Source organism: Lepus europaeus, chromosome 4 (genome assembly GCF_033115175.1).
Source record: "Lepus europaeus isolate LE1 chromosome 4, mLepTim1.pri, whole genome shotgun sequence".
NCBI lineage: Eukaryota > Metazoa > Chordata > Mammalia > Lagomorpha > Leporidae > Lepus > Lepus europaeus.
The window spans coordinates 109,482,713-109,506,022 of NC_084830.1; the positions used below are offsets into that span (position 1 = coordinate 109,482,713).

At 55.1% G+C, this 23,310-nt stretch overlaps 2 protein-coding genes across 6 annotated transcripts in view; both read right to left on the minus strand.

Moving 5' to 3' along the window:
• Window positions 1-854: 854 nt before the first annotated feature.
• Window positions 855-2,890, minus strand: TLX3 (T cell leukemia homeobox 3). The gene is made up of 3 exons (XM_062189641.1): window positions 2,450-2,890; window positions 1,834-2,077; window positions 855-1,065 (listed from the first exon to the last, which is right to left on the minus strand). The coding sequence occupies exons 1-3, from the start codon at window positions 2,868-2,870 to the stop codon at window positions 855-857; spliced, it is 876 nt and encodes a 291-aa protein (XP_062045625.1). The 5' UTR covers window positions 2,871-2,890.
• An 11,366-nt stretch (window positions 2,891-14,256) lies between these two features.
• The window catches only part of RANBP17 (RAN binding protein 17), a 364,714-nt gene continuing 355,660 nt past the window's right edge, over window positions 14,257-23,310 (minus strand). For 2 of the 5 annotated variants that reach the window (XM_062188701.1, XM_062188698.1), the window contains 3 exons: window positions 19,198-19,296; window positions 17,226-17,353; window positions 14,257-14,883 (listed from right to left, as the gene is read on the minus strand). In XM_062188701.1, the coding sequence (XP_062044685.1) occupies window positions 14,787-14,883; window positions 17,226-17,353; window positions 19,198-19,296 (324 nt within the window). In that variant the 3' untranslated portion in view covers window positions 14,257-14,786. The remainder of the gene's footprint in view (window positions 14,884-17,225; window positions 17,354-19,197; window positions 19,297-23,310) is intronic. The other 3 variants (XM_062188700.1, XM_062188697.1, XM_062188699.1) reach the window with 2 other exon arrangements.

The window sequence follows — 23,310 nt, forward strand, 5'->3', positions numbered from 1 at the left end:
CTTGCACTCCCCAGCGCTGGTCTGCGTGCGGCCTTCGGGCCTCCAAGTACCTGCGCACTCAGGGCGCAGGCACCCGGGCTGCGGGAGGCCGGCACGAACTGACCTGCACCGCGCATCCTCCGCGGGGCCCCGGCCGGGGTCGGAGCTGAGCCGAATGCCGACGAACCTGGGAGCCGTGGATGCGCCCCCCGCACACCGCCGCTCGGCTGCTACCGCCGTAGGGGTGCGGCGCCGGGCCGAGGTCGCCAAGCATTATTGAAACGAAAACGAAATAAAAGCGGCGTTAAGTGAAATAGCTAACTTTTTTATTAAATAAAACGACTTAAATAAAAGGAACGGAAAAAGGAGAGGAGTGGACCCAGCCTAAACGCAGGGTGACCCCGGCCCCTGGAGCTCCTCCCCCCCGCCGCGGGGCCGGCCGCCCCTCCCCCAGCGGCCCCCCGCGGTGGGGGGGGAGCTGAGGGCGGGTTTCTAAAGAAAAAAGCCAAAAGTTTTATTATTTACACGTTTGGGCAAAAGTACAAAGTATAATACAGGCGCCCAGCCCGGGGGGATGCGGGCGGGGGGCGGAGAAACGTAAGGCGCTTTCTTTGTCAGGCCCGGGCCTGGGGCGGGACGGGGCGCGGGGCGGGGGGCTCGGATTGTGCAGCCGCGCGGAGCCCGGGCCCAGCCCCCCTCCGCGGCCGGCCGGTTTGCGGAGGCGCCCCGGGGCCTCCTGGGGCTTAGTGTCCCCTTCCCTTCTCGGCCCCCGGTGCCTCCCTCCTCCCGCCCCACCTCCTCCAGCCCGGCTGGGGGGTCCGGGGCGCCCCGCCGGGCGGGGGCGGCGATCCGCGGCGACGGTGCGCGCGGGCGGCTCACACCAGCGAGGTGACGGCGGGGACCTTGGAGCTGTCCTCCTCCCAGGGCTGTAGATTCTGCAGCGCGAAAAGCGATGAGTTGTGCAGACAGAGCGGATCGGGTTGGATGGAGTCGTTGAGGCTCTTTTGGAAGGCGTCGTGTTGCAGCTGCAGCATGAGCCGGCTCGCCTGCTGCCGCTCCGCCTCCCGCTCCTCCGCCGTCTGCCGCCTGCACCAGGGGAGGGAGAGGGGCAGCCCCGTCATACACCCGGCGCGGCCCTCCCCGGAGCTTCCCGACCCGCGCTGGACGCCGCAGGCCCGCGTCTACGGCCCGTGGCCCGGGGTCGGACGTTTTTGTTGCGCACGCGGGGTCCACCTGCACGCCCGGATCCTCTGGCTGGGCCAACAATAAAGATTGTTTTTTCGCGGGATAACAAGGGTGGGTACAGGGAGTGTTTTAAATGGACTCGGCCCCGTGGGCAGCAGGGGCGCCGGGAATGTTCTACATCCCCGCGGGGCGTCCGGGGCCCGGTCAGCCTCACCCCGTTCTGCCAGGCCCTGTCTCGAACCCTTTTCCAGGATGCGATCGCTTCGCTGTTTACGGGTTAGATGCAAACGAATCGGATAGAGTCTGGACTCAGAGTGGGACGCGGAGCCCGCGAGGAGGGTCGGGAATCGGGGTGGGTGGGCAAGACCGAGGGAGGGGGAGAGAAGACTGGGGGGGGGGGGAAGCGGGGAGGAGGGGGAGAGCAGGTGAGCGGAAATCGAGCGAGCGCCAGGAGACAAAACGCCGGCAGTTGGAGGTGCTGATGAGGTTGGGGGTGGCGGGTGGGCACGGAGGAGCAGCCGAGGCGCTCCAGCGATGGAGAGAGAAAGGGGTACATAAAATCCGGGAAAGGGGAGGCGGCCGCACCAGGTGGAGAGGGCGCGGGGCTGCGGCTCGGGGCTGGGCAGGGGCAGGGCAGGTGCAAGGTGGGCCGGGCCCGGCCTCTCTCACCGCCACTTGGTCCTCCGGTTTTGGAACCAGGTCTTGACCTGCGCGTCCGTCATTTTGAGGGACTTGGCGAGCGCCGCCCTCTCGGCCGAAGCCAGGTACTTCTGGCGGTGGAAGCGCTTTTCCAGCTCGCAGATCTGCACCCGGGAGAAGGACGTGCGCGGCTTCTTACGCTTGGGCGGCGTCCGGTTCTGGTAGGGGTGGCCGATGCGCCGGGTCACGGTGAAGGGCGTGAGCGCGGCCGCCGCTGCGGAGACACGCGAGGCCCCCTGAAGCCCTGTCCGACCCGGCCGCCGCTCAGGCCCCTGGCGGACGCTGGGGCGCCGCATGGGACACAAAGTGCTCCGCTATGTCGCTGGTCGCGCGCGTCCCCAGAGGCAGCCGGCGGGTCGGGAGACGCCCCCTCCCCTTTCTCCTTCTCCCTCCCCCGGACACGGGTTTCTTTTCCCGCAACTCGTCGTTTCCCCTCCCCTCTACCTCTGCCTGGGGCCCTGGGCGCCAAGGCCTCCGCCGAGCTAGGGCCTCCGGATTCGTTTCCGGGGGGTGGAGCGCACAGGGCGCGGCGCCCCTGGCCCCCCGGAGGGCTGAGGCCTGGCGCCTGTTGGCCCGCTGGGCTCACCTGTGAAGCGGTCTTTCACGAAGCGGCGGCTGCTCTCCATCCAGGGGAAGTTGAGGCCGCCCAGGCTGGAGACTGTGGGCACGGAGGGCATGGCGGGCAGCGCGCTTGGCAGAGGCGGCGGCACGGCCCCGGGCAGCGGCCTGTGCGCCGGCACCCGGATCACGCCGGCGGGCGCTAGGCTTAGGTTGACACTGTAAGATCCCGCGTCCTCGAAGGGCGCGCCGAGGCCGGCAAAGGAGGCGGGCAGCGACGGGTATGTGGCGCCTGGACGGCCCCCGGGGGGCCCTCCCAGGTAGCTGGCGCCGTCGGGGCCCCGCGGGGCCGGCGCGCTGTCCTGGTCCGGGCTGTTGAGGATCTGGTCGATGCCGAAGCTGATGGGCTCGTGCGGGTGCGGGGTCTGCGCGCTGGCGGGCGCCTCCATCCTGGGTGGGCGGAAGGGCTGGGCCGGGCTGGGCGGGGAGGCGGCTGGGTCCCCGTTACGGCGCGGCCATGGAGCGCCCGGCGCCTCTCGTCGCACTGAAACTTTGCCAAGAGTGCGCGGGCCCGACAGGCTCTGTGTCATCTTTCTTGAACCGAACCTGGAGTTTCCGCTGCTAATTCCTCTCCCGCCGCAGCCATTGGCTGCGATCAACAAGCCTCTCTCCTCTCATTGGCTCTTGGCTTTCAATAAAGGCCTAATTCATGGAAATAGGAGCTTAGGGACTGTTCCAAGGTGACATCATTTTAACAAACGAACAATAGGTCAAATTTATTAGCCGGGATAATGGGCGGCGGATATTAGCGCCCGAACCGCAGCCTCCCAAACCCGGAATCTAACGAAGCTGCAATTAGCAGACGCTCCCCGCTCCTCCCGGGCCCGGCCGCTTCCCCGCCGCCGCGCGGGGCGGGCAGGACGCTCCGCCCGCGAAACTGTCTTTTTGCAAAGGGGGTTTTCATTTTCTTCCAAAATGTTTCCTCCGCGCGAAAACCGAACCCAGTGAATCCTGTCAACTACAGCGGAGTTGCGGCCCCGGAACGACTCCCGCGGAATCAGCGGAAGCCTCTTGGAGAATTCGCCGCCGAAGGAGCAACGAATCGGGCGCACTCCAGGGCGCAAGGTCCGCGCTCCCTGCGCCCCGGGTGAGGGGAGCGCCGTGGCTTTCTGCGCGCTCCGGAGGACACTGACCCGCGTGGGGAGAATTGGCCCCGCTCACGCTTCGGCCGCGGCGTCGTGGCCACTTTGGAGACGCTCCCTGGTTCGGGCCGGGCGGCCCGAGGCGGGAGTCTGCAGGTGCCCACGCGTGCCTGGCCAGCTCTGGCAAGGGACCCCGGGTCGCCCGGCGGGGAGCGAGGATATCGCCCTTGGAAATTCGTTGCAGGATGGACGGGGCAAGGGTCGCGCATGGAGGACCTCCCGAGGCTCGGAAGGTCTCGGGACCTCGGTTGCTGGGATGGCAAAAGCGGGGATGACTCCTGTTGGGGGCAAATAGCGGGATTTCTCTGGGAATCGTGAGCACTGAGCCCCTCCTGGTTCCAGTCCGACCTGGGCGTTTCGCGCCCTCGGAGACTGCCCACGCAGGCCCGGGCCCCGAGACCAGCGCCCACTCGGAGTGGGCACCTTCGGCGCCAGCCTGTGGGAGGCAGAGCCGGGTTCGCTCCCGGCTCATTTTAAAGTCGTTCGGTGTTAAACTCTAAGGGCTGCACCCAGGGCCGGGCCTCTCCTGGCGCATTCTGTCGTGCCCACAGTGGCGAGGGCTCTGGTGACTTTGGATTTGGGCCAGTGGCTCTCCTGGCTGAGTGACCTTGAGCGAGTGACTCCGTCTCTTTACGCGTCGGTTTTCTTCTTTGTAAAATGCAGAGTAACGCGTGCGCGGGGCGGGTTGGCCGTGAGCCGCGAGTGAGAACCAGGCTGGGCACACGGTAGCGCTGGGCTGTGGCTCCCTTCCCCGCACGCCTAGAGAGAGATGGTTGATGCATTGGTGTTAGGACTCTTGTTGATTTTGTTTGCAGCTTTATTTTACGTGCCGGCGGGCTCCGTGTCTTGGAGAGAAAAGCAGTGAGTTTCAGAGGGCAGAGGAGGGCCAGACGTGTTGCTTCTTTTGCTCTGTTTCCAAGAGACCAGAGGCCTCCAGGCTGGGCTCTGTGACCTTGGGCAAGAGGCTGGCCCTTTGGGAAGTCTGTGTTGGGTGGGGAGAGCCGGGCCTGAGGCAGAGAGAAGTGAGGAGCCTTTGGGGCAAGCACGCCCCACTGCCTCCAGGCCCAGGCCCGTCAGTGGGGCGCCTCCTGCTTCTTCATTCAGCCTGTGCCCCTGGCAGTCTGGGGGCTGCTGGGTCCCTCACGGCCTCTCCAGGAGCCTCCTTCTCCTTATTTGTAAAACAGAAAGGGCAATAGCTACCCCTGTGAGAGCTCAGTGAGATGACATCTGAGGAAGTGGCAGTGAGACACTCGGGCCATTATGTAATCATAACTGTCAAGCTTCTGCGGTGCTTGAGAACTTTGCGTGTGCCAGGAAGGGGCTGCACGCTTCCCCAGAGCCCCGCGGGGGAAGGGTCGTTGGTGACCCCGGTGTTTGGCTGAAGAGGGAACTGAGGTTCGGAGTCCGAGTGATTCACACACACACACACACACACGCACACGCCCAGGGGCTAGCATTGGTGCCTCCCTGGCCCCACGCCCCTACTGCCTCCCAGAGTCCTGGAGGCCAGGCCCGCCCTTGCCACTTCTCTGCATGACTCAAGTGGGAGAGGGAAGGCCCACACCAGCGAGGTGCGGGCGTGGGGTTCGGATGGTGCCGGTGGTGTGGCCAGGGCGTGTGCAGATCTCCATCCCATCCTCAGTTTACCCGCTGTGGGCTAGGAAGTGTTCATCTTTCTGCCTCAGTTTCCCTTCTAGTAAAAACACTACCCTCGTGTGATTATGCAAGTTCACCAGTGTCAGGGGTTCTGCCTCCCCGCTGGGGCCCTGGCTTCCTGAGGGAGTGCCTGGGTGCCTCGGCTTTGTGCCCCAGCTCAGAGGCTCATAGGCTGCCAAGCAAGGGCGATCAATGGAGGCAGGAGCAGCTCCGAGGACCCTGGTTCCCAGTGTGTGTTCCCCAACCAGCAGCACCAGCATTGCTGGGAATTTGTTAGAAATGCAAGTTCTTGGACCCTAGCCCAGAGCTACTGAATCAGAGACACGGTAGGGCTCCTCAGTCTGTGCTAATGCAGGCTCAAGTTCGGAAACCAGTGGCCAGGGTCTTTCCCTTTTGTCTAAGTTTTCGCATTTCCTGTTGCAGCGTTGTGGGGGAGAGGCTCTCCTGGGGTCCATGCCGAATCCCTTGCTTGGCTTCTCAGCCGCATCTCTGCCTTCGCTTGCTTAGTTCTTGCCCGAGGTTTGTCTGTGTTATCTCTTTCAAAAAACAACCTTTGACTTGCGGATACTCTTTTTTTATGCCCCTTTTCAGGAATGTCGCAGTTTTATTTTTAGTAGTTCCTTCTTGGTTGAGAAGAAAACTTAGCTCATTTGTCGATGTTTCCCTTTTTAAAATAAATGCATTCGAGGTCATACATTTTCTTGTGAGCACTGTTTTGGCTAAACATATTTTGTTATGTATTTTCTGTTCCTGAGGATATAATATTTTTTTGCCACTCTTTTTTAGCTGCTACCAATCGAACAATGACACACAGACACACACACACACACACAGAGAGAGAGAGAGAGAGCGAGCGCCAGATTAGAAAATGAGAAATATAAGAAAAACTTCCTGGATGTGCACATACCCTCTACTCCTCCCCATGGAGAAACTGAGAGAAAAGCTGGCGGAGCCGGCGCCGCTGGGAGTCTGTGGGGGAGGGCGGGGCTTCTGAGAGGCAGGATGCTGCCATCTCCAACTGGTCCCTGAGCCCAAACACAGGAGGCTCACTCTGCCGCTGGCTTCCTAGGTGGTGCCTTGGGGATTTTAATTTCCCAGTGCTGTAAAAATGGGGTAGAGGGACCGGCACTGTGGTGTAGCAGGGAAAGCTATTGCCTGCAATGCCGACATCTTGTATGGGTGCTGGTGTCCTGGCTGCTCCACTTCTAATCCAGCTCCCTGCTAATGCACCTGGGAAAGCAGCAGAGGATGGCCCAAGTGTTTGGGCCCCTACACCCATGTGGGAGACCTGGAGGAAGCTCCTGGCTTCAGCTTGGCCTAGTCCTGGGTGTTGTAGTCATTTGGGGAGTGAACCAGTGGATGGAATTCCCCCTCCCCCTGTCTCTCTCCCTCCCTGCCTCTGCCTCTCACTCTCTGTAACTCTTTCAAATAAATATATAAATCTTAAAAAATAAAAATGGTGTAGAAATGGAATCAGGACTCTTAACTACATTTGGGTGGGCTACTCTGTTTGAAAGACTAATGAAAATATTAGGGTCTAATAAAGGCAAATCCCTAATTTGGTGCGTGCGCTATGTCATAGGTTGCTCATCATTTTTGGATCACACGCCCTACTTAGGAGTCTCCAGGGCCCTGCCGGATCTCAAGGTGGAGTGGACGGCTCTGAGGACAGCTGCTCCCATCTCTTCACCCATTCATTCATTCATTCAGCAAATATTTACTCAACACCTACACACATTTCCTGGACCACAGCCCAGCTCCATGTGCCCCTCTGGCAATGGGGGCAGTGTGGTGTGAGCTCTTCCTGTCTCCACCGTGGGGATGGCTGAAAGTATCTAAGTCTCTACCAGCTGGAGGAAGGACAAGGCCATTGGGTGCTGGGTGCTCCTGGAGTTCACCCCCCCCATGTCACATGGCTTCCAGGACAGTTGGCTTAGAGAAGTGACGTCCCCTGTCCAAGGGTGTGCAGCCGGGAAGGAGCAGCACTGGGATCTGGACCGAGGACCGTGTAGGCTGCAAAGCCCACTGTTTCTACCCTGGGAGCAGGTAGTCAGGATTCTCAGCCACAGCACTGAATGGAGAGGCGAAATCCCGGAGGGTCCTGGTGAAAGAGTGTGGGAGTGGGCTGCACACTGGCTCGCTCCCAGCTGGCCTGGGAGCTCCTTAGAGCAGAACGGTGGCCTGGGCTGGGCCCAGCGCCTGTCTCCCCCCTCCTCAGCCCCAAGGATAATCCTGGAGTTTGTGGTATGAAACAGAAAGACATACACGCAGTGAAGCTGAGCGAGGGCCACGGAAGATGCGGTCAGCTCGGGACCCAGGAATGTACGCGGTCAGCATGCGCCTCCCCCAGCACTTTGTGCTGCCTGTGCCTTTTTTTTTTTTTTAAATCATTTATTTATTTACTTGAAAGGCAGAGTTACAGCGAGTGAGAGACACACAGAGAGATCTTCCATCCACTCATTCACTCCCCAGATGGCCTCAACTGCCAGTGCTGGGTCAGGCTGAAGCCAGGGGCCAGGAGCTTCATCCAGGTCTCCCGCATAGGTGGCAGGGGCCCAAGCACTTGGGTCACCTTCCATTGCTTTCCCAGGCCATTAGCAGGGAGCTGGATGGGAAGTGGGGCAGCCAGGATGCTAACTGCACTCATATGGGAAGCTGGTGGCACCCTGCCCCCCTGCCCCTCCCCCCAGCCACACAGGCTATGCACTGCCTGCGCCTTTGCATCCTGTGACACCTGGCTCCGCTTCACTCCCCTTCCCCAGTCATTCTCCATCTTCCTTCCTTCCTTCCTTCCTTCCTTCCTTCCTTCCTTCCTTCCTCCCTTCCTTCCTTTCTTCGTTGACAGGTAGAGTGGACAGTGAGAGAGAGACAGAGAGAAAGGTCTTCCTTTTTCCGTTGGTTCACCCTCCAATGGCCGTTGCTGTCGCACATTGCGCTGATCCGAAGCCAGGAGCCAGGTGCTTCCTCCTGGTCTCCCATGCGGGTGCAGGGCCCAAGCACTTGGGCCATCCTCCACTGCACTCCTGGGCCATAGCAGAGAGCTGGCCTGGAAGAGGGGCAACCGGGACTAGAACCCAGTGTGCCGGCGTCGCAGGTGGAGGATTAGCCTATTGAGCCATGGCGCCAGCCTCCATCCCTGTTTCTTTACTTTGCTGTCCTCAGACCCCACCTTGGTTTCTTGCTCGCCCCCGGAGGGCAGAGGCTTTGTCTCCATCACGGCACTGGTTCATCTGTGGCAGGTGAACGAAAGATCTCCGGATCCTGCAGCTGGGACAGACCCAGGCTGTGGCCTTGACGTGAGCCCCAGCCGTCGCTGGGGGAGGGGGAGAAGCTGAGCACAGGGCTGGGGATTAGAGGCCAGGAGACAGAGGGGCAGGAAGGAGCTGGAGTGGGGTGGGAGGCTCATCTCTCCATGCGGGGTGCCAGTGGAGACCTCAGAGGGCTGCGTGGGCAGTGCCCGTGTGCAGATGGCAGTGTGCGCAGGAGAGCAGGGGCTGGTCTCTGCATGTAGGCTCATGGGATGCAGGACCTCCAAACCCCACCTCACGCCTTCGTGGGCTCCTTCCCCTCCCACCTGCCAAGGTTCCCATTTGTGCTGTACAACTTTCCTCCCTTCCTGACAAATTTCTCTACTAAATTTGACTTCGTTTCAACACTTTTGTTGGGCAAATTACATTAAGATGGATGTTGCAGGTACCCTTTATGGTTTATTTATCATGATACTGTTTGTATCTCACGCTTATAAATAACTTATGTTATAGCTTTTGTTTGTGGAAATGTAACTTACATATTTTATTACGCTTTCTGTAAACCTCAAAAAGAATCTTGTCAAGGAAGCGCTCTTATCAGCAATCCAAACTATGGGATGTAAAAACTGACACTAACATTATTTTTTAATATGCCAAGGAGCAGGTTACTCTTGCAGTAGTTTGAAAGGTTTGCTGTCATCGTAAACTTGTGCCTCAATAAAACATTAAGAAGTCTCAGGAATGATTTTATAAAGTTCAGCAAGGAGGATGGATCGGTGGCAGAACCCACAGACACAGCGCAAAGGGCCCAGGTCCTGGAGTGGCTTTTCTTTGGGCATGCCTAGTGTCATGGGGGGGGGGGTGTCCCAGAGGGTTCCATACCCACTTCCCCCTCCCAACTGTCCCCCATAGCCAGCTGGGAAGCCTCAGGCTCCAGGATTGTAGTAGAAGGGACACCTGAGCGTGGGAGTCAGACAGACCTGCCTGCCTTTGAATACTGGCTTGTCCACTTTCAGGCTTTGTGCTTGGCCTTTTTAGTTTATTTATTTTTTTTTAAATATTTATTTGAGAGACAGGGAGACAGAGAGAGCTCCCTTCCACTGATTCACTGCCAAAATGCCCACAACAGCTGCACTGGGATGAAGCCAGGGGCCCGGAACCCCATCCAGGTCTCCCACATGGGTTGCAGGAACCAATCACTGGATCATCTGCTGTCTCCAAGGGTCTACAGAAGTGGGAAGCCAGAGTCAGGAGCCGGAGCTGGGAACTGAAAACCAGCACTCTGATTTGGGCTGCAGATGTGTTAACGGCTAGGCCAAACACCTGCCCCTTGTCTCAATGTTTTCATCTGTAAAATGGACACAGCAATACTTGATATTCCTGTTGGGAAGCATTAGGCTAAGTAGCAATTTGCAATGCCGAGCGGACACTCAATGAATGCTAGCAGTTCTCATCGGTTAATGTTTGTCTTGGAATTCCTGCTTGTCCAAGTCAGGGGAACCTTTTATCTGCCAAGGGCCATTTGGGTATTTATAATATAGTTTGCAGGCCTCACAAAATGATCAGCTTCACAATCAGCCTGCTATGATTCACTGCATTTCCAGTTCCTGGTTGCCTTGGCAGGGCCAGAGCAAAGGATTTCACGGGCCTTATACAGCCCACGGGTCACGGGCCAGCTGGGTGGCCCCACTGCCCCTTCCACCCCACCCCCCACCCTGCCCCCAGGTGCTCCTTTTCCTCCTTCTAAGGAGCGAGGTCTCTCACACACTGCTTCCCCTAACCTGCTGGCCAGCTCACGTCCACATACGGGTCCCGCAGGCCAGCCGGCCCTCCAGCAGCCTGGGTGGAGAACAGAGTGCAGCATTCCCTGGGGAGAGGTTCTGCAGTCAGTGCGGAGGGCGCAAATGGAGCCCGAATCCCTTCACCAGGTTTCTTGCTTGAGCACAGGCTGGAGCGGGTGGCCAAGGCCACGCTGCACTCGGGGACGCGTGTCTATGCTCCTGTATCCCGTCAGAGCGGGGTGCGCAGACCGGCCCACAGGTGGCTCACGGCTGGTGCTTGTTAAGCCTTGTGGATTTTCTCCTCTTGGTGAATCTCAAAGTCAGGCACACTTGTGATGGGGCTGGGTCATGTGACACCTGCACAGGTTTGGGTGTGTCCTCGCGTGCCTGTGTCCTTGGGATTGGATGTCTCCACAGAGACCACTCCCACCCACGGCTCCAGGTCTCCTGGCCCCAAGGTGCCACTGTCCCTCACCAAGGCCGACTCTCCAGGCAACAGAGCCCTAATCGGGACCTCGGCTGTTGTGGGCTGAGCGTGCAGTGGAGCGTGCTCCTTCAACACCCCAGCTTCCCCCTCTCCTTTCCCTCTCTCGGGAAGGGCTCGGAAGGGAACTCCCTCTCAGGGAGATCAGGATTACCTTCCTGGTTTCAAGGGAGGAACCTGTAGCCCAAAGCCAACCCGGGCAGCAAAGGCCAGAGGACCGAGCTGTGGCTGACGGCTTTCCCTGCTTCCTGGTAGACACCTAGTCCTAGGGGTGTCCTTCCAGGGAGCACAATACGGCAGGAGTGATGGGAGATGTTTCCTCGTCCCCAGACAAGGCTACACACTGCTGTGACTTCCAGCTTGCTGCACTTGCTCTGGCTACTCTCTGGTGGAGCAAGATGCCATGCTGGGAGCCGCCCGTGAAGAAGGCCACCGGGCCAGGAACTCAGGCAACCATCCCAGAGAAACTGAGTCCCGCAGATAATCACGAGGGAGCACGAATGTAGGTCCTTCCCTAGCCAAGTCTTTTTTTTTTTTGACAGGAAGAGTTAGAGAGAGAGAGAGAGAGAGAGAGAGAGAGAGAGAGAGAAAGGTCTTCGTTTTCTGTTGGTTCACCCTCCAAATGGCTGCTACGGCCGGCGTGCTGTGCCGATCCGAAACCAGAAGCCAGATGCTTCTTCCTTGTCTCCCATGCAGGTGCAGGGCCCAAGCACTTGGGCCATCCTCCACTGCCTTCCCGGGCCACAGCAGAGAGCTGGCCTGGAAGAGGGGCAACTGGGACAGAATTCGGCACCCCAACCGGGACTAGAACCTGGTGTGCCGGCACCGCAAGGCGGAGGATTAGCCTGTTGAGCCACGGCGCCGGCCTTTTTTTTTTTTTTTTTTTAAGGTTTATTTATTTGAAAGTCAGTTACAGAGAGAGAGAGAGAGAGAGAGAGAGAGAGAGAGAGAGAGAAATATATATATATATATATATATATATATATTCCATTCACTGGTTCATTCCCTGAATGGCTGATATGGCTGGGGTGGGGCCAGGCCAAAGCCAGGAGCCAGGACTTCTTTCCGTCTCCCAGGTGGGTGCAGGGGCCCAAGCACTTGGGCCATCCTCTGCTGCTTTCCTAGGCACATTAGCAGGGAGCTGGATTAGAAGAGGAGTAGCTGGGACTTGAACCGGCGCCCATATGGGATGCTGGCGTCAACGGTGCTGGCCCCTCCAGTCAAGTCTCAAAACGATCACAGCTCTGGCCAATAACCCTGCCTGCTGCCTGCGAGAGACTCTAACACAGGACCCAGCCCTGGCCTCCTGACCTTCAGGAACCATGAGATAATAAATGTTGATTGAGGCCACAAAGTTTTGGGGTAGTTTGTTATATAAGAAAAGTTCTGAAAAACAGATAGAAATGGGCCTAATAAATGTTAACTGATTTCAACTCACCATTCTGAAAAACAGGACAGATCCAAGTTCAGATCCTGCCTTCCTGTCCTCATCAGCCACGTGGGACGACAGCTGTCCACTTGCGTAGGGCCGTTGTGAGGATGGAGGGTGATAGAGCAGAGGGTGTTGGAGATACTCAGTGAATATTTTCCCAGCCTGTCCTCTGGCCTGCACTTCAGCCATGCAGTGTACTAAGTCCAGCACCATGGAGCAGATGCTGCTGAAGAGAGAAGGGTGCAGGCCTGAGCAGCCTGCTCTGAGGGCAATGCCCAAGGCACCCAGGCTGGCGTCAAAGCACCGTGTGACCTACGCAGTGTCACGGAGGAAAGTGCGTGCACATTGTCATCTTCCTGTGAACATTTTAAAGAAACAGTGTGGTGCTTTCCGATCCTAGACAGAGCGGGAGAGAACAGTGCCAGATAGGGTAAGCCTTCTATGACGCGTTTCTGTGGAATGACTGTGCAGTTAGAATCTGCTGAGAAACCTAGATTCTCACTAGACTTCTCTAACAGCTGCTGTTTTACGGAGTTCAGGATTTGCCTTTACAAGGAAAACTGTATTTTTAAATTTTTTTAATGATTTATTTATTTGAGAGGTAGAGTTACAGACAAAGTGGGGGGGAGAGAAAGAGAGAGAGAGAGAGAGAGAGAGAGAGAGAGGTCTTCCATCTGCTGGTTCACTCTTCAAATGGCTGCAGCAGCCAGAGCTGGGCCGATCCAAAGCCAGGAGCCAGGAGCTTCTTCCAGGTCTCCCAGGCGGGTGCAGAGGCCCAAGGACTTGGGCCATCTTCTACTGCTTCCCCAGGATGTAGCAGAGAGCTGGATCAGAAGAGGAGCAGCCAGGACACGAACCAGCGCCCATATGGATGCTGGCACCACAGGCGGAGGCTTAGCCTACTATGCTGCAGTGCTGGCCCCTATATTTTTAATTGCTGATGAAATAAAGTATAAGGCCATGGCTCACTTATGTTTGAACTACTAGAAGGAATCCCATCTGCAACACATTTCCTGTGGTTTTCCTCACACATGGAAGAGCAACATTTCTACATAAACATGGTGACTCTGCTTTCAGAGTTGCAAGAAAAATTTTAAGAAAACACTAGTCTGAGAAATGAAATTATAACAGGAGCCTATTGTTCAAAGTAAGGCCAACCTCTCACGTCTTATCAGAAAGAAAGGGTACAATCTTTGCTATAAGTCTGAAACCGTGAGGGCAGAGCACTGGGGTGACAGCCTTTTGACAGTGGCAATCTCAGATCGGTGCCAGTGTTTCTCATTCTTCCTGTCCTGGGATGGGTGAGGGCCAATCCCAGTGGTACTAAGAGTTGTTGTGGTGAGGTGGAAACTGGCTGCTCCTGAATTAGCACCTAGAACTGTATCCTTAGGGTAGCCTAAGAAGAAAGAGATGCTCCAAACACTGTGTTTTAATTAGTTACCTTCATCTTCTCTCTCTTTTTTTTTTTTTTTTTGACAGGCAGAGTGGACAGTGAGAGAGAGAGAGAGAGAAAGGTCTTCCTTTTGCCGTTGGTTCACCCTCCAATGGCCGCCGCGGTTGGCGCGCTGCGGCCGGCGCACCGCGCTGATCCGATGGCAGGAGCCAGGTGCCTATCCTGGTCTCCCATGGGGTGCAGGGCCCAAGCACTTGGGCCATCCTCCACTGCACTCCCTGGCCACAGCAGAGAGCTGGCCTGGAAGAGGGGCAACCGGGACAGAATCCGGGGCCCTGACCGGGACTAGAACCCGGTGTGCCGGCGCCGCAAGGCGGAGGATTAGCCTATTGAGCCGCGGCGCTGGCCTCCTTCATCTTCTCTTAAAAATTCCACGCAGGTAGAAGGACTGGGTGCTGGCACTACCCAGAACTTCTTCCTGGTGCTATATGACTCTGAAGCAATCTCTCTGCAGGCAGTAATTGCACAGCTTAATTCTTCTAGACTGAACCACTTCAGATTTATGCCAGCGAAAAGCAAACGTCGTTTGTAAGTCATTTAATTGTGTTACTGTCTCTCAACTTTATCAGATGGTGCTGAGACAGAGAGGCCTGTGTGTGGTCCTGTGGGAGGTTCTGCAGCGCTCCCAGGCTTGTTCTAAATGCCCACAGCCCAGAGTCCCCGACACTGCTTCTTCCAAACTCGAAACCCACTACTAATGTAACAGGTTCAACTGGCATTTGTCTCAATTCAGGATCCATGTTGAAGGCTGCATCTCCAACAAATTGACAACCTTGATTGCAGGCCCATTAACTAGTGCACACGTGGGCGCAAACCCGGTTTATTACGTTCTTTGGTTAAATACTGTTTTTACATCCTTTCAGAGCGTTTGGAGAACAAAGAAAATGATATCTGGTAGAAAGACTGAAAACACATCTTACGCTTTTTCAGAGCATAGACTGAATTTACATTGTGCACTATTATACATTCTTATAATTAGGCCAGACTTATAAAAAGATAGGGCTTTTGTTGTTATTTGCTTGAAAAATAGATTTTCTGGGGCTAGCCAGCGTCACTGTCCTGAGACCCGGCCCACCAAGAGTCTCCTGATGAAGGCTGATTGGCTTGGGTCAGCTCATCATGTCCAGACTGCAGGGTTCAGTGCTGCCGTCACAGCGCAGGGCCTCTGCCACATCTCTTCTGAAGACAGAGAGGTTCTGGGTGAACCTACGGAGAGAGGAGAAGGGAAGCAGTGGGTCCCCGAGCGTCTGAACCTCTGGACGAGACGGCCACTGAGGAGTTCAGGACCTTGGAGGGCTTGGCTTGGAGGGAGGCTCCAGGGGGCAGCTGAGCTCTTTCCAGGCCAATGACTGTTTCCCCACCAGCACCGCCCACCCCTGCTCCCCAGAAAACAAGGACTGCCACCAACTCCACCCTGCCCATACTGAGGGCTATATTTTGTACTTCTAAAGTTGAAAACATTTTCTTTAAAAGTCCAATTACACGTAGATGGTAAGGAGTATAAAGAAAACAGCCGAAATTTATGTGCCAAGCACTGATTCAGTTGACATATAAACTCATTTATCATTGCAAGTCTCCCCGGAAGTGGGCAGCAGCATCCTCATTTTACTGACGAGAAAACTGCACAGGAGAGGGCACTGGTTGGGCTGCCTCTACTGCTTCCCAGCTAGGCCACTCTGATGAATCCTTGACTTCTTGCCTTGGTGCCTAACACGAGTAGCTACCTCCAAGGACTGTAGGAAGTGAGAATTCACTGCATCAGCTGAGACAGTGCCTGGGAGTGCTCAGCAGTGCCTGGCACAAAGAGAACGGTCAGTCCTTGCTGGCTTTGGTTCTCATTAAGCTGGGAGGACTGCCTGACACCATTTCACGGAGCAGTGCAGGTAGTGACACTCAGCTTTCTGAGCCTCAGGTGAGCTCCCCACCCCCGCCCCCGTGTTGTTCCGCATTCTTCAAGTCTCCTCTGCAGACTTCCGGGGTTGCCCCTTTCTGCCTGACAGAGGATCGAAGAGAGAGTGCAATGAACATGTCTTCAGAGGCCATGGCCTTGGATCACCACAGCCCGGGCTGCTGACTCCAGGACACAGTGTGGCAACTGGGATGACTGAGGATTTGCACTGCAAACGCTTGCCCACATTTTTTTTTTTTTTTTTTTTTTTTTTTGACAGGCAGAGTGGATAGTGAGAGAGAGACAGAGAGAAAGGTCTTCCTTTTGCTGTTGGTTCACCCTCCAATGGCTGCTGCGGCCGGTGCGCCGCGCTGATCTGAAGCCAGGAGCCATGTGCTTCTCCTGGTCTCCCATGTGGGTGCACGGCCCAAGGACTTGGGCCATCCTCCACTGCCTTCCCGGGGCCATAGCAGAGAACTGGCCTGGAAGGGGGGCAACCGGGACAGAATCTGGGGCCCCGACCGAAACTAGAACCCAGTGTGCTGGCGCCGCAGGCGGAGGATTAGCCTATTGAGCCTTGGTGCCAGCCCACATTTTTTTTTTTTTTTTTTTTTGACAGGCAGAGTGGACAGTGAGAGAGAGAAGAGACAGAGAGAAAGGTCTTCCTTTTCCGTTGGTTCACCCCCCAAATGCGCGCTGCACTGATCCGAAGCTAGGAACCAGGTACTTCCTTCTGGTCTCCCACGCGGGTTAAGGGCCCAAGCACTTGGGCCATCCTCCATTGCCCTCCCGGGCCACAGCAGAGAGCTGGACTGGAAGAGCAGCAACCGGAACTAGAACCTGGGGTGCCGGTGCTGCAAGCGGAGGATTAGCCAAGTGAGCCATGGCGCCGGCCCCTGCCCACATTTATAAACGGATGATGTAGGCAGCTTTTCCTTCTCTGATATTCACTGACGTCTGTATCCTCCATTAGAATGTAAACCACATGAGGGCAGGGGCCTGCCAATCCAATGTCTGCACGTAAGTTTTGTGACCTCAGGGACTGAGTTCAGGCCTTGCTGGTAAGGTAGGGTTCCTGTCATTTACACCTTCCTGGCAGCTGCAACAGTAAAGGACGTGCCCAGGAAGCAGTTAACACCTACTGCGGGCCACCTGTCCCAGGTGCCTGCTTCCCCACATCTGTCATTTAAACACTCATCCCCCCTTTGCTGGTGAGGACACTGAGGAGCACCGTAGCTGACTGCCTTGCTGCCACACACACAGGGGGCGGGCAGAAACACAGCTAGGTCCGCTGCCTGCAAAGCCTGATCTTGTCCAAACGCCACAGTCTCTCCTCGTCCATCTTCTGCAGCAGGTCTGAGCTTCCCCTCTTTTGATCCTTTCCATTACAGTTCTCTCGCCTCCTAAATTGTAAATTCCATAAGGGCAAAGGCCGCATTTCAGTGATCTCTGCGCGCCTGGATAGTGCTAGCATGTTGCCTGGAAGAAAGCAACTATCCAATAATATTCACTGAATGCAACGGATGCGAGTCCAGGGTCCTAGGATGTGTGTAACAGAAGAGCCACATCAATGTGTGGGCTGTGTTAAGCACAATCCAGTTATTCTCAACAAACTGGCCAAGTCCACCACCCCAGAGATGCCCCACTAGGCAATGCTCACCTGTCTCTGTTCTTGATGGACAGGTTCTGCTCCACTCCTTCCATCAGATTCCTGAAGCACTGGGCAAGGACCTCCTGCTTGGGGAGTGACTGGCTGTTTATCAGGCTTGCTCTCAGTTCACTGAAATACTGTTGGGAGACGGAAGGCATCAGAGCTCTGACTCCAACCCTGGCCTAGAGGACACCGTGGCAGGCAGGGCAGGAGCAGCTCCAATCTACTCAGGCCTCGCTCAGGGGGACTTTTGTCCAGATCCACACTGTTGATCCGTAAGCTCTTAGAGAAAACCCAAGCAAGAGATATTCCCAGGCATAAATTGTATTATCCCTTCCCACAAAAATCTCTCACTGTAACTGTCCTGTTGCCACTGTTTGGGCTGATGGCGTCCTTGCCTCCTCGGTGGGACCCCGAACGCATGGTCTCCCTGGCTCTCACCTCCACTAGTCACAGCAAGGCTGGAAGAGGGAGGGCCCCGCAGGCCGAGGGGAAGTGCTTAACGAAACACGCCCAGGGAGCTCCTTGGGTGACTGAAGGCAAGGCCTGGGGGCTCCCTCATGCTTCAGCATCTTCCCTGGCCTCAGCGAGCCAGTCGGCAAGCAACTCTGGGCTGCGTTCCAAGTCTCTGTCTTCGCGAGCTGGAATGGGTCTGCTCTGAGGCGGGTACTGGAGGGGCTTGCTTGGTTCTGGGAGAGCTTTCTGACACCAAGGAAATCAGCTGTCACGCCTGGTCACAAACAACTGCACAGCGCCTTCTCCTCTGCTGGGCTCTGACGCTAAGCTAGCTCCTCATCACTGGAAACAGCCTAATTTCAGCACAAAGACACCATTTTGCCAGCCTGGTGTTTATCCTTCCAAGCCCAAGCAGCCTGATATTTAATTTCCATCATACATTAAAACAGCTCACATCAAAAAACACACATAATTAATATGTAGTCAGACTAATACTTAACTACTATATATCAGAGGCATTACACTTAAGCCACAGTGTCTTCCTGAACAAGATTGGGAATGCACAAAACTACTTATTTTTCCCTTTTATAATGATGCAGTGACTCACACCAAATAGAAAATTATTAGTTTTTCATCCCAAACCATGAAATATTGCCTCCATCAGTAAAGTATAATATTGTGATGTCATAAGCTTTTTCTAAACACTGAATTTGCCCTTATTCCCTCTCAATCATTTTAAAAGAACTGCTCTCTTTTATAGAGCTTGGATTTAAATCACAATAACACTGAGGGAAGATGAATGACAGTGCTATTGAATGTGGCTAAAATTGGATACTTCAGCACAGGTGAGTGATGAGACAGCTCTTCTCTTTTTGATATATTTTCTTCTTCTATTAGTTTCCTTCCAAGGCTGGGATTTTCGTTTGAATTTTAATGTATGCGGCTGCCTCTAATCTCACTGTCTTTTCCCCAGTACTATCTTATTGTATAGACAATTCATTCTCCCAAGCAGTAATGCACTGTTCCTGCTGACTGCTGGGGAGGCAGGGTGGGTTGTGGAGGGAGCTGGGGAGGCCTGGGAGGAAGCCCAGGCTGGCGAGCGCACCTAAGGAGCTGGAGTCGTGCGCTCCCTACAGGGAGGGTGCTGGCTGTGTGGATGAGTCCCTGATGGGCTGCTGCTGCCACCATCTAGGGAGTGGAGGTCCAGGGTATAAAAGGAGGCCAAGGGAGGAGGCAAATGGTTGTGGCTCGGAATCCCCCTGGAATGGGGAAGGGAAGAGAGGATCCTCTTGAGCAAACCAGCCTCCCTCTTGCACCAGGGCTCTATCTGGGTTCCTGAAGAGCCACTCTGGAGGACTGTGCGACTGAAGACCAGCCTTCTGTGGGACAAGGCAGCCCTGCCCCAGAGCGGACAATGTCCTGGCTGAAACCCAGCCAGCTCTGCTCCTGTGTCCTCCACTGCCACAGCTCAGCTCGGGGCGTGGCTTCTCTTTCCTCCTGTGGACCTCCCAGTTCCCACTCTTACCTTCTCGTCGAGCAGGATGAGCGCCAGGAGAGGCCTGGACACCGACCACTGGTTCCGACAGTCTTCGAAGACAATGGTGTTCATGAGCACGGACATCATCTGCAAGACATGGCCACGTGAAGCCTGAGATGCCTCGCCCCGGAGCTCCCCTAACCCCAAGCCTTTAATAATCTCACCTTCTGACCCCTAACTCACCCCGTCTTGCTAATGGCCATGAGGGCTCTTCCCGGACAAACAGCTTTGCCTCTGGAAGCCAACATTGCTGCCTGTGGGAACCCTTGCCAAAGCCCCCAGCTCTCCAAGGAACAATTTCCACCATCAAAGGCGTCTGAGGGAAACTTGGGGGTGGGCGGAAGTCAGAGCATCAGTCCCCGCCTCTCAACCCTGACAGGCTTTCCTCTCTGGGTACCAGGCAAAGGCCCAGTTCACCTTCCCACCCCCCTCTCATTTCACCTAAGAGGTCATGCCATGGCGGCCAACAGCTCTGAGAGCGAGGAATGGGCCACATTTCACGTGGCCTTACAATGTCAAATGTCCTGCTGGCTCAGGCTGTATTCTCATTCTTCAATCACTAATTCACTCACTCACTCACTCACTCCATAGTCAACCTTTCTCTTAAAGATTCCACAGTGAGGAGATAGGAGAGTCCAGCCATGTACCATGACGTCTGCCCCTAAGGAGCCTGACGCATCCTGGGAGAGACCACGCTGGGCAGAAGTTAAGGGAAACAGGGCTGGGCAGAGTGCTGTGGGCGTGCAGGGGAGGGAGGAGTGCCGCTGGGGCCTTGAGGAGGGGACAGAAGGTGGCACTGCAGGTCAACACCCGCGTGTCCGAAGCAGAGCAAGCAGCACCCAAGGAGGGTGGGAGTGGACGGGAGTGGGTCCTCAAGGCTCCGAACTCAGTGTGCATGACAATGGAGCGGCGAGTGGGAAGGGAGGGCCACGCAGGGGAGTCTGAAGTCTTCAGTAGCGGGAGCTGGTGATGGCTGGGCAGATGTGCTCAGACCAGCATCTCAGGGAGAGCCCTCCGGGACAGGCAGACTGGGAGCTGTGAAGGTGCCACAAAGGAGGGAGGCCGGGGGGAGGTGTGGAGCTGATGACACAGTTTCTGGTTCTCGGATTCTTTTTTTTTTTTTTTTTTTTAAAGATTTTTACTCATTTATTTGACAGGTAGAGTCACAGACAGTGAGAGAGAGAGAGACAGAGAAAGGTCTTCCCTTCGTTGGTTCACTCCCCAAGTGGCTGCAACAGCCAGGAGCCAGGTGCTTCCTCCTGGTCTCCCATGCAGGTGCAGGGCCCAAGCACTTGGGCCATCCTCCACTGCCTTCCCGGGCCTCAGAAGAGAGCTGGAGTGGAAGAGGAGCAACCGGGACTAGAACCGGTACCCATATGGGATGCTGGCGCCGCAGGCAGAGGGTTAACCTAGTGTGCCACGGCGTTGGCCCCTGGATTCTTTTTAAATTTATTTTCAGACCTGTAGTTTACTTGGAAACCTGTAAAGGTAACTTCAAGGGCGAAACCCTGTTGGTGCTGGCTGGATAGTCATATAAACATTTTAGAGATGAGCGATAGAGCTAACACTTCTCTTTAAGCTCTGAATTCATATTGCTTCACTCCTTTTACAAAACCATTTTTCCCTACAGTTTTTTGTGCCCCCCATTTTTCTTTTTTTGCATTTGGGCTTGTAAAGGAAAATCAAATGTTTTATTATGATTTTTGCTTCAGTCACTTTAGGACAGATTAAAAGTCCTCAACTGTTGAAAAAAATTATTTTACTTATTTGAGAGAGGCAGAGAGATGATCCCATCTGTTGGTTCTCTTCCTAAATACTACAACAGCTGGGAGGCAGGAACTCAATCCAGGTCTCCCATTTGGTCAGCAGGGGCCCAACAGTTGAGCCACCCTGTGCTGCTTCCCAGGCGGACGGCAGCAGGCAGCTCGGATCAGGAGCAGAGCTGGTATAGAACCCAGGCACTCTGACACGGGATGTGGCATCCCATCTGGCGTCTTAACTGCTAGGCCAAACGCCCGCCCCTGCTTCTTGGACTTTTTTTTTTTTTTTAAGATTTATTTGTTTTACTTGAAAGTCAGAGTTACACAGAGAGAGGAGAGGCAGAGAGAGAGAGAGACAGAGAGGAGAGAGAGAGAGAGAGAGAGAGAGAGAGAGCAAAAGAGAGAGAGAGAGAGAAAAGTCTTCCATTCGCTGGTTCACTCCCCAATTGGCCGCAATGGCCGGAGCTGCGCCAATCCGAAGCCAGGAGCTAGGAGCTTCCTCCGGGTCTCCCACGCAGGTGCAGGGGCCCAAGAACTTGGGCCATCTTCCACTGCTTTCCCAGGCCATAGCAGAGAGCTGGATGGGAAGCGGAGCAGCCAGGTCTTGAACCGGCGCCCATATGGGATGCCTGTGCTTCAGGCCAGGGCGTTAACCGGCTGCACCACAGTGCCGGCCCAGACTTTTTAATCTCTCACCTGTAGCCCTTCTGTCCGCACAGCTCTACAGCTCCTTTCTGCAGAGAAGGGCAGGGGAAATGGCAATTATGTGGCAAAGACCACCACACACACTGCCTTGACTGGGCTCTGGTGACCTGGCTGGCTTTGGAATACATTTGCTCTTGTCCTCTGGCATTTTTTGAAATCCAATTTACCCTGTGATCTCAGGCAAGTTACTGAAACTCTGTGTGTCTCGGTTTCATTAACTAGAAAGAGGGGGATAATAATCTAGCACAAGGAAAGCTCTAAGAATCAAATGAGATGGGGCATATAAAAAGTGCTGCAAAGAGTATAATGTGCTGTAGACACTCAAGGTATATAATAACAACAGTAATGAGCTTCTCTGCCGCTCTCAACGGCTGCCATTCCATAGATCACCATCATCACGACAATAAGGCTGGCTGCAAAGGAAATCTGCCAACTCCATCTTCCTGGTATGTCCAGTCTCTCCGGGGAGAGGCTAGGGCTCAAGCCTGGTGTGTCGAACATCATTTGCAGATCACATGCCTTCGTGTTCAATCTAACAAGCCACTCGAAGTCATAGTGCCACAAATTAAATTGACAAGCAAAACTAACAGATCCAGGGAGACAGTCTAAAATATTATGGGCTTCACAATCTGAAGGCAGAATGGATATTTTAATGGAAAAGATTAAAGTTACAGGCACCAAATTCCTCCAGTAACTGACAAAGCATCCTGAAGTGATGTGCCAATTACTTTATACGGTTCTCCTGTGTATTCATTTGTCTGAATGCATGTATTTATGTCTGTAATAAGTAAGGGGATGTTTGAATAAAATACTTTTCTAAAAATAAAATTGGCTAAAATGGATGATTTTTTTTTTCATTTTTACTCTTCTGGAAATATGAGAAGTAGTGAGCAATCTGCTGAAATGGCATTGACATGGCAGCCCGTTTCCAGAATGATTTTTTCTAATAATCCTAGAGTGGGGCATAGGAGAAAACAGCTCAACCAGTGGGGCAAAGTTCCTAGGAGAAGGGCCCCTTCTTCCCCAGGAAGAACACTGTGTGCCACACTTCCGCATAGAACCCTTCCCAGGTAATGTGGGCTCTCTGGTGGTGCTTTCTATGGTTAACAGCACAAATAGGCTGGCCCCGCGGCTCACTAGGCTAATCCTCCGCCTGTGGCACCGGCACCCTGGGTTCTAGTCCTGGTTGGGGCGCCGGATTCTGTCCCAGTTGCTCCTCTTCCAGGCCAGCTCTCTGCTGTGGCCCGAGAAGGCAGTGGAGGATGGCCCAAGTGCTTGGGCCCTGCACCTGCATGGGAGACCAGGAGAAGCACCTGGCTCCTGGCTTCGGATTGGCGCAGTGCTGGCTGTAGCGGCCATTTGGGGAGTGAACCAACGGAAGGAAGACCTTTCTCTCTGATCTCGCTCTCTCACTGTCTAACTCTGCCTATCCAAAAAAAAAAAAAAAAAAAAGGAAACAGTACAAATAAATGAACACTGAGAGTACTCGTGACAACTCTATGCGGTGTCACAGGTGCTGACGTATTTGGTACAAGGAGTGGCTGCACGAGCCAGGGCTCCACTCCCTCAGCTTCTGCTCATGCTCAACACAGCATCAGGGGTGGTGCAAAGGCCACTTCTCATTTGCCCAAGCCGG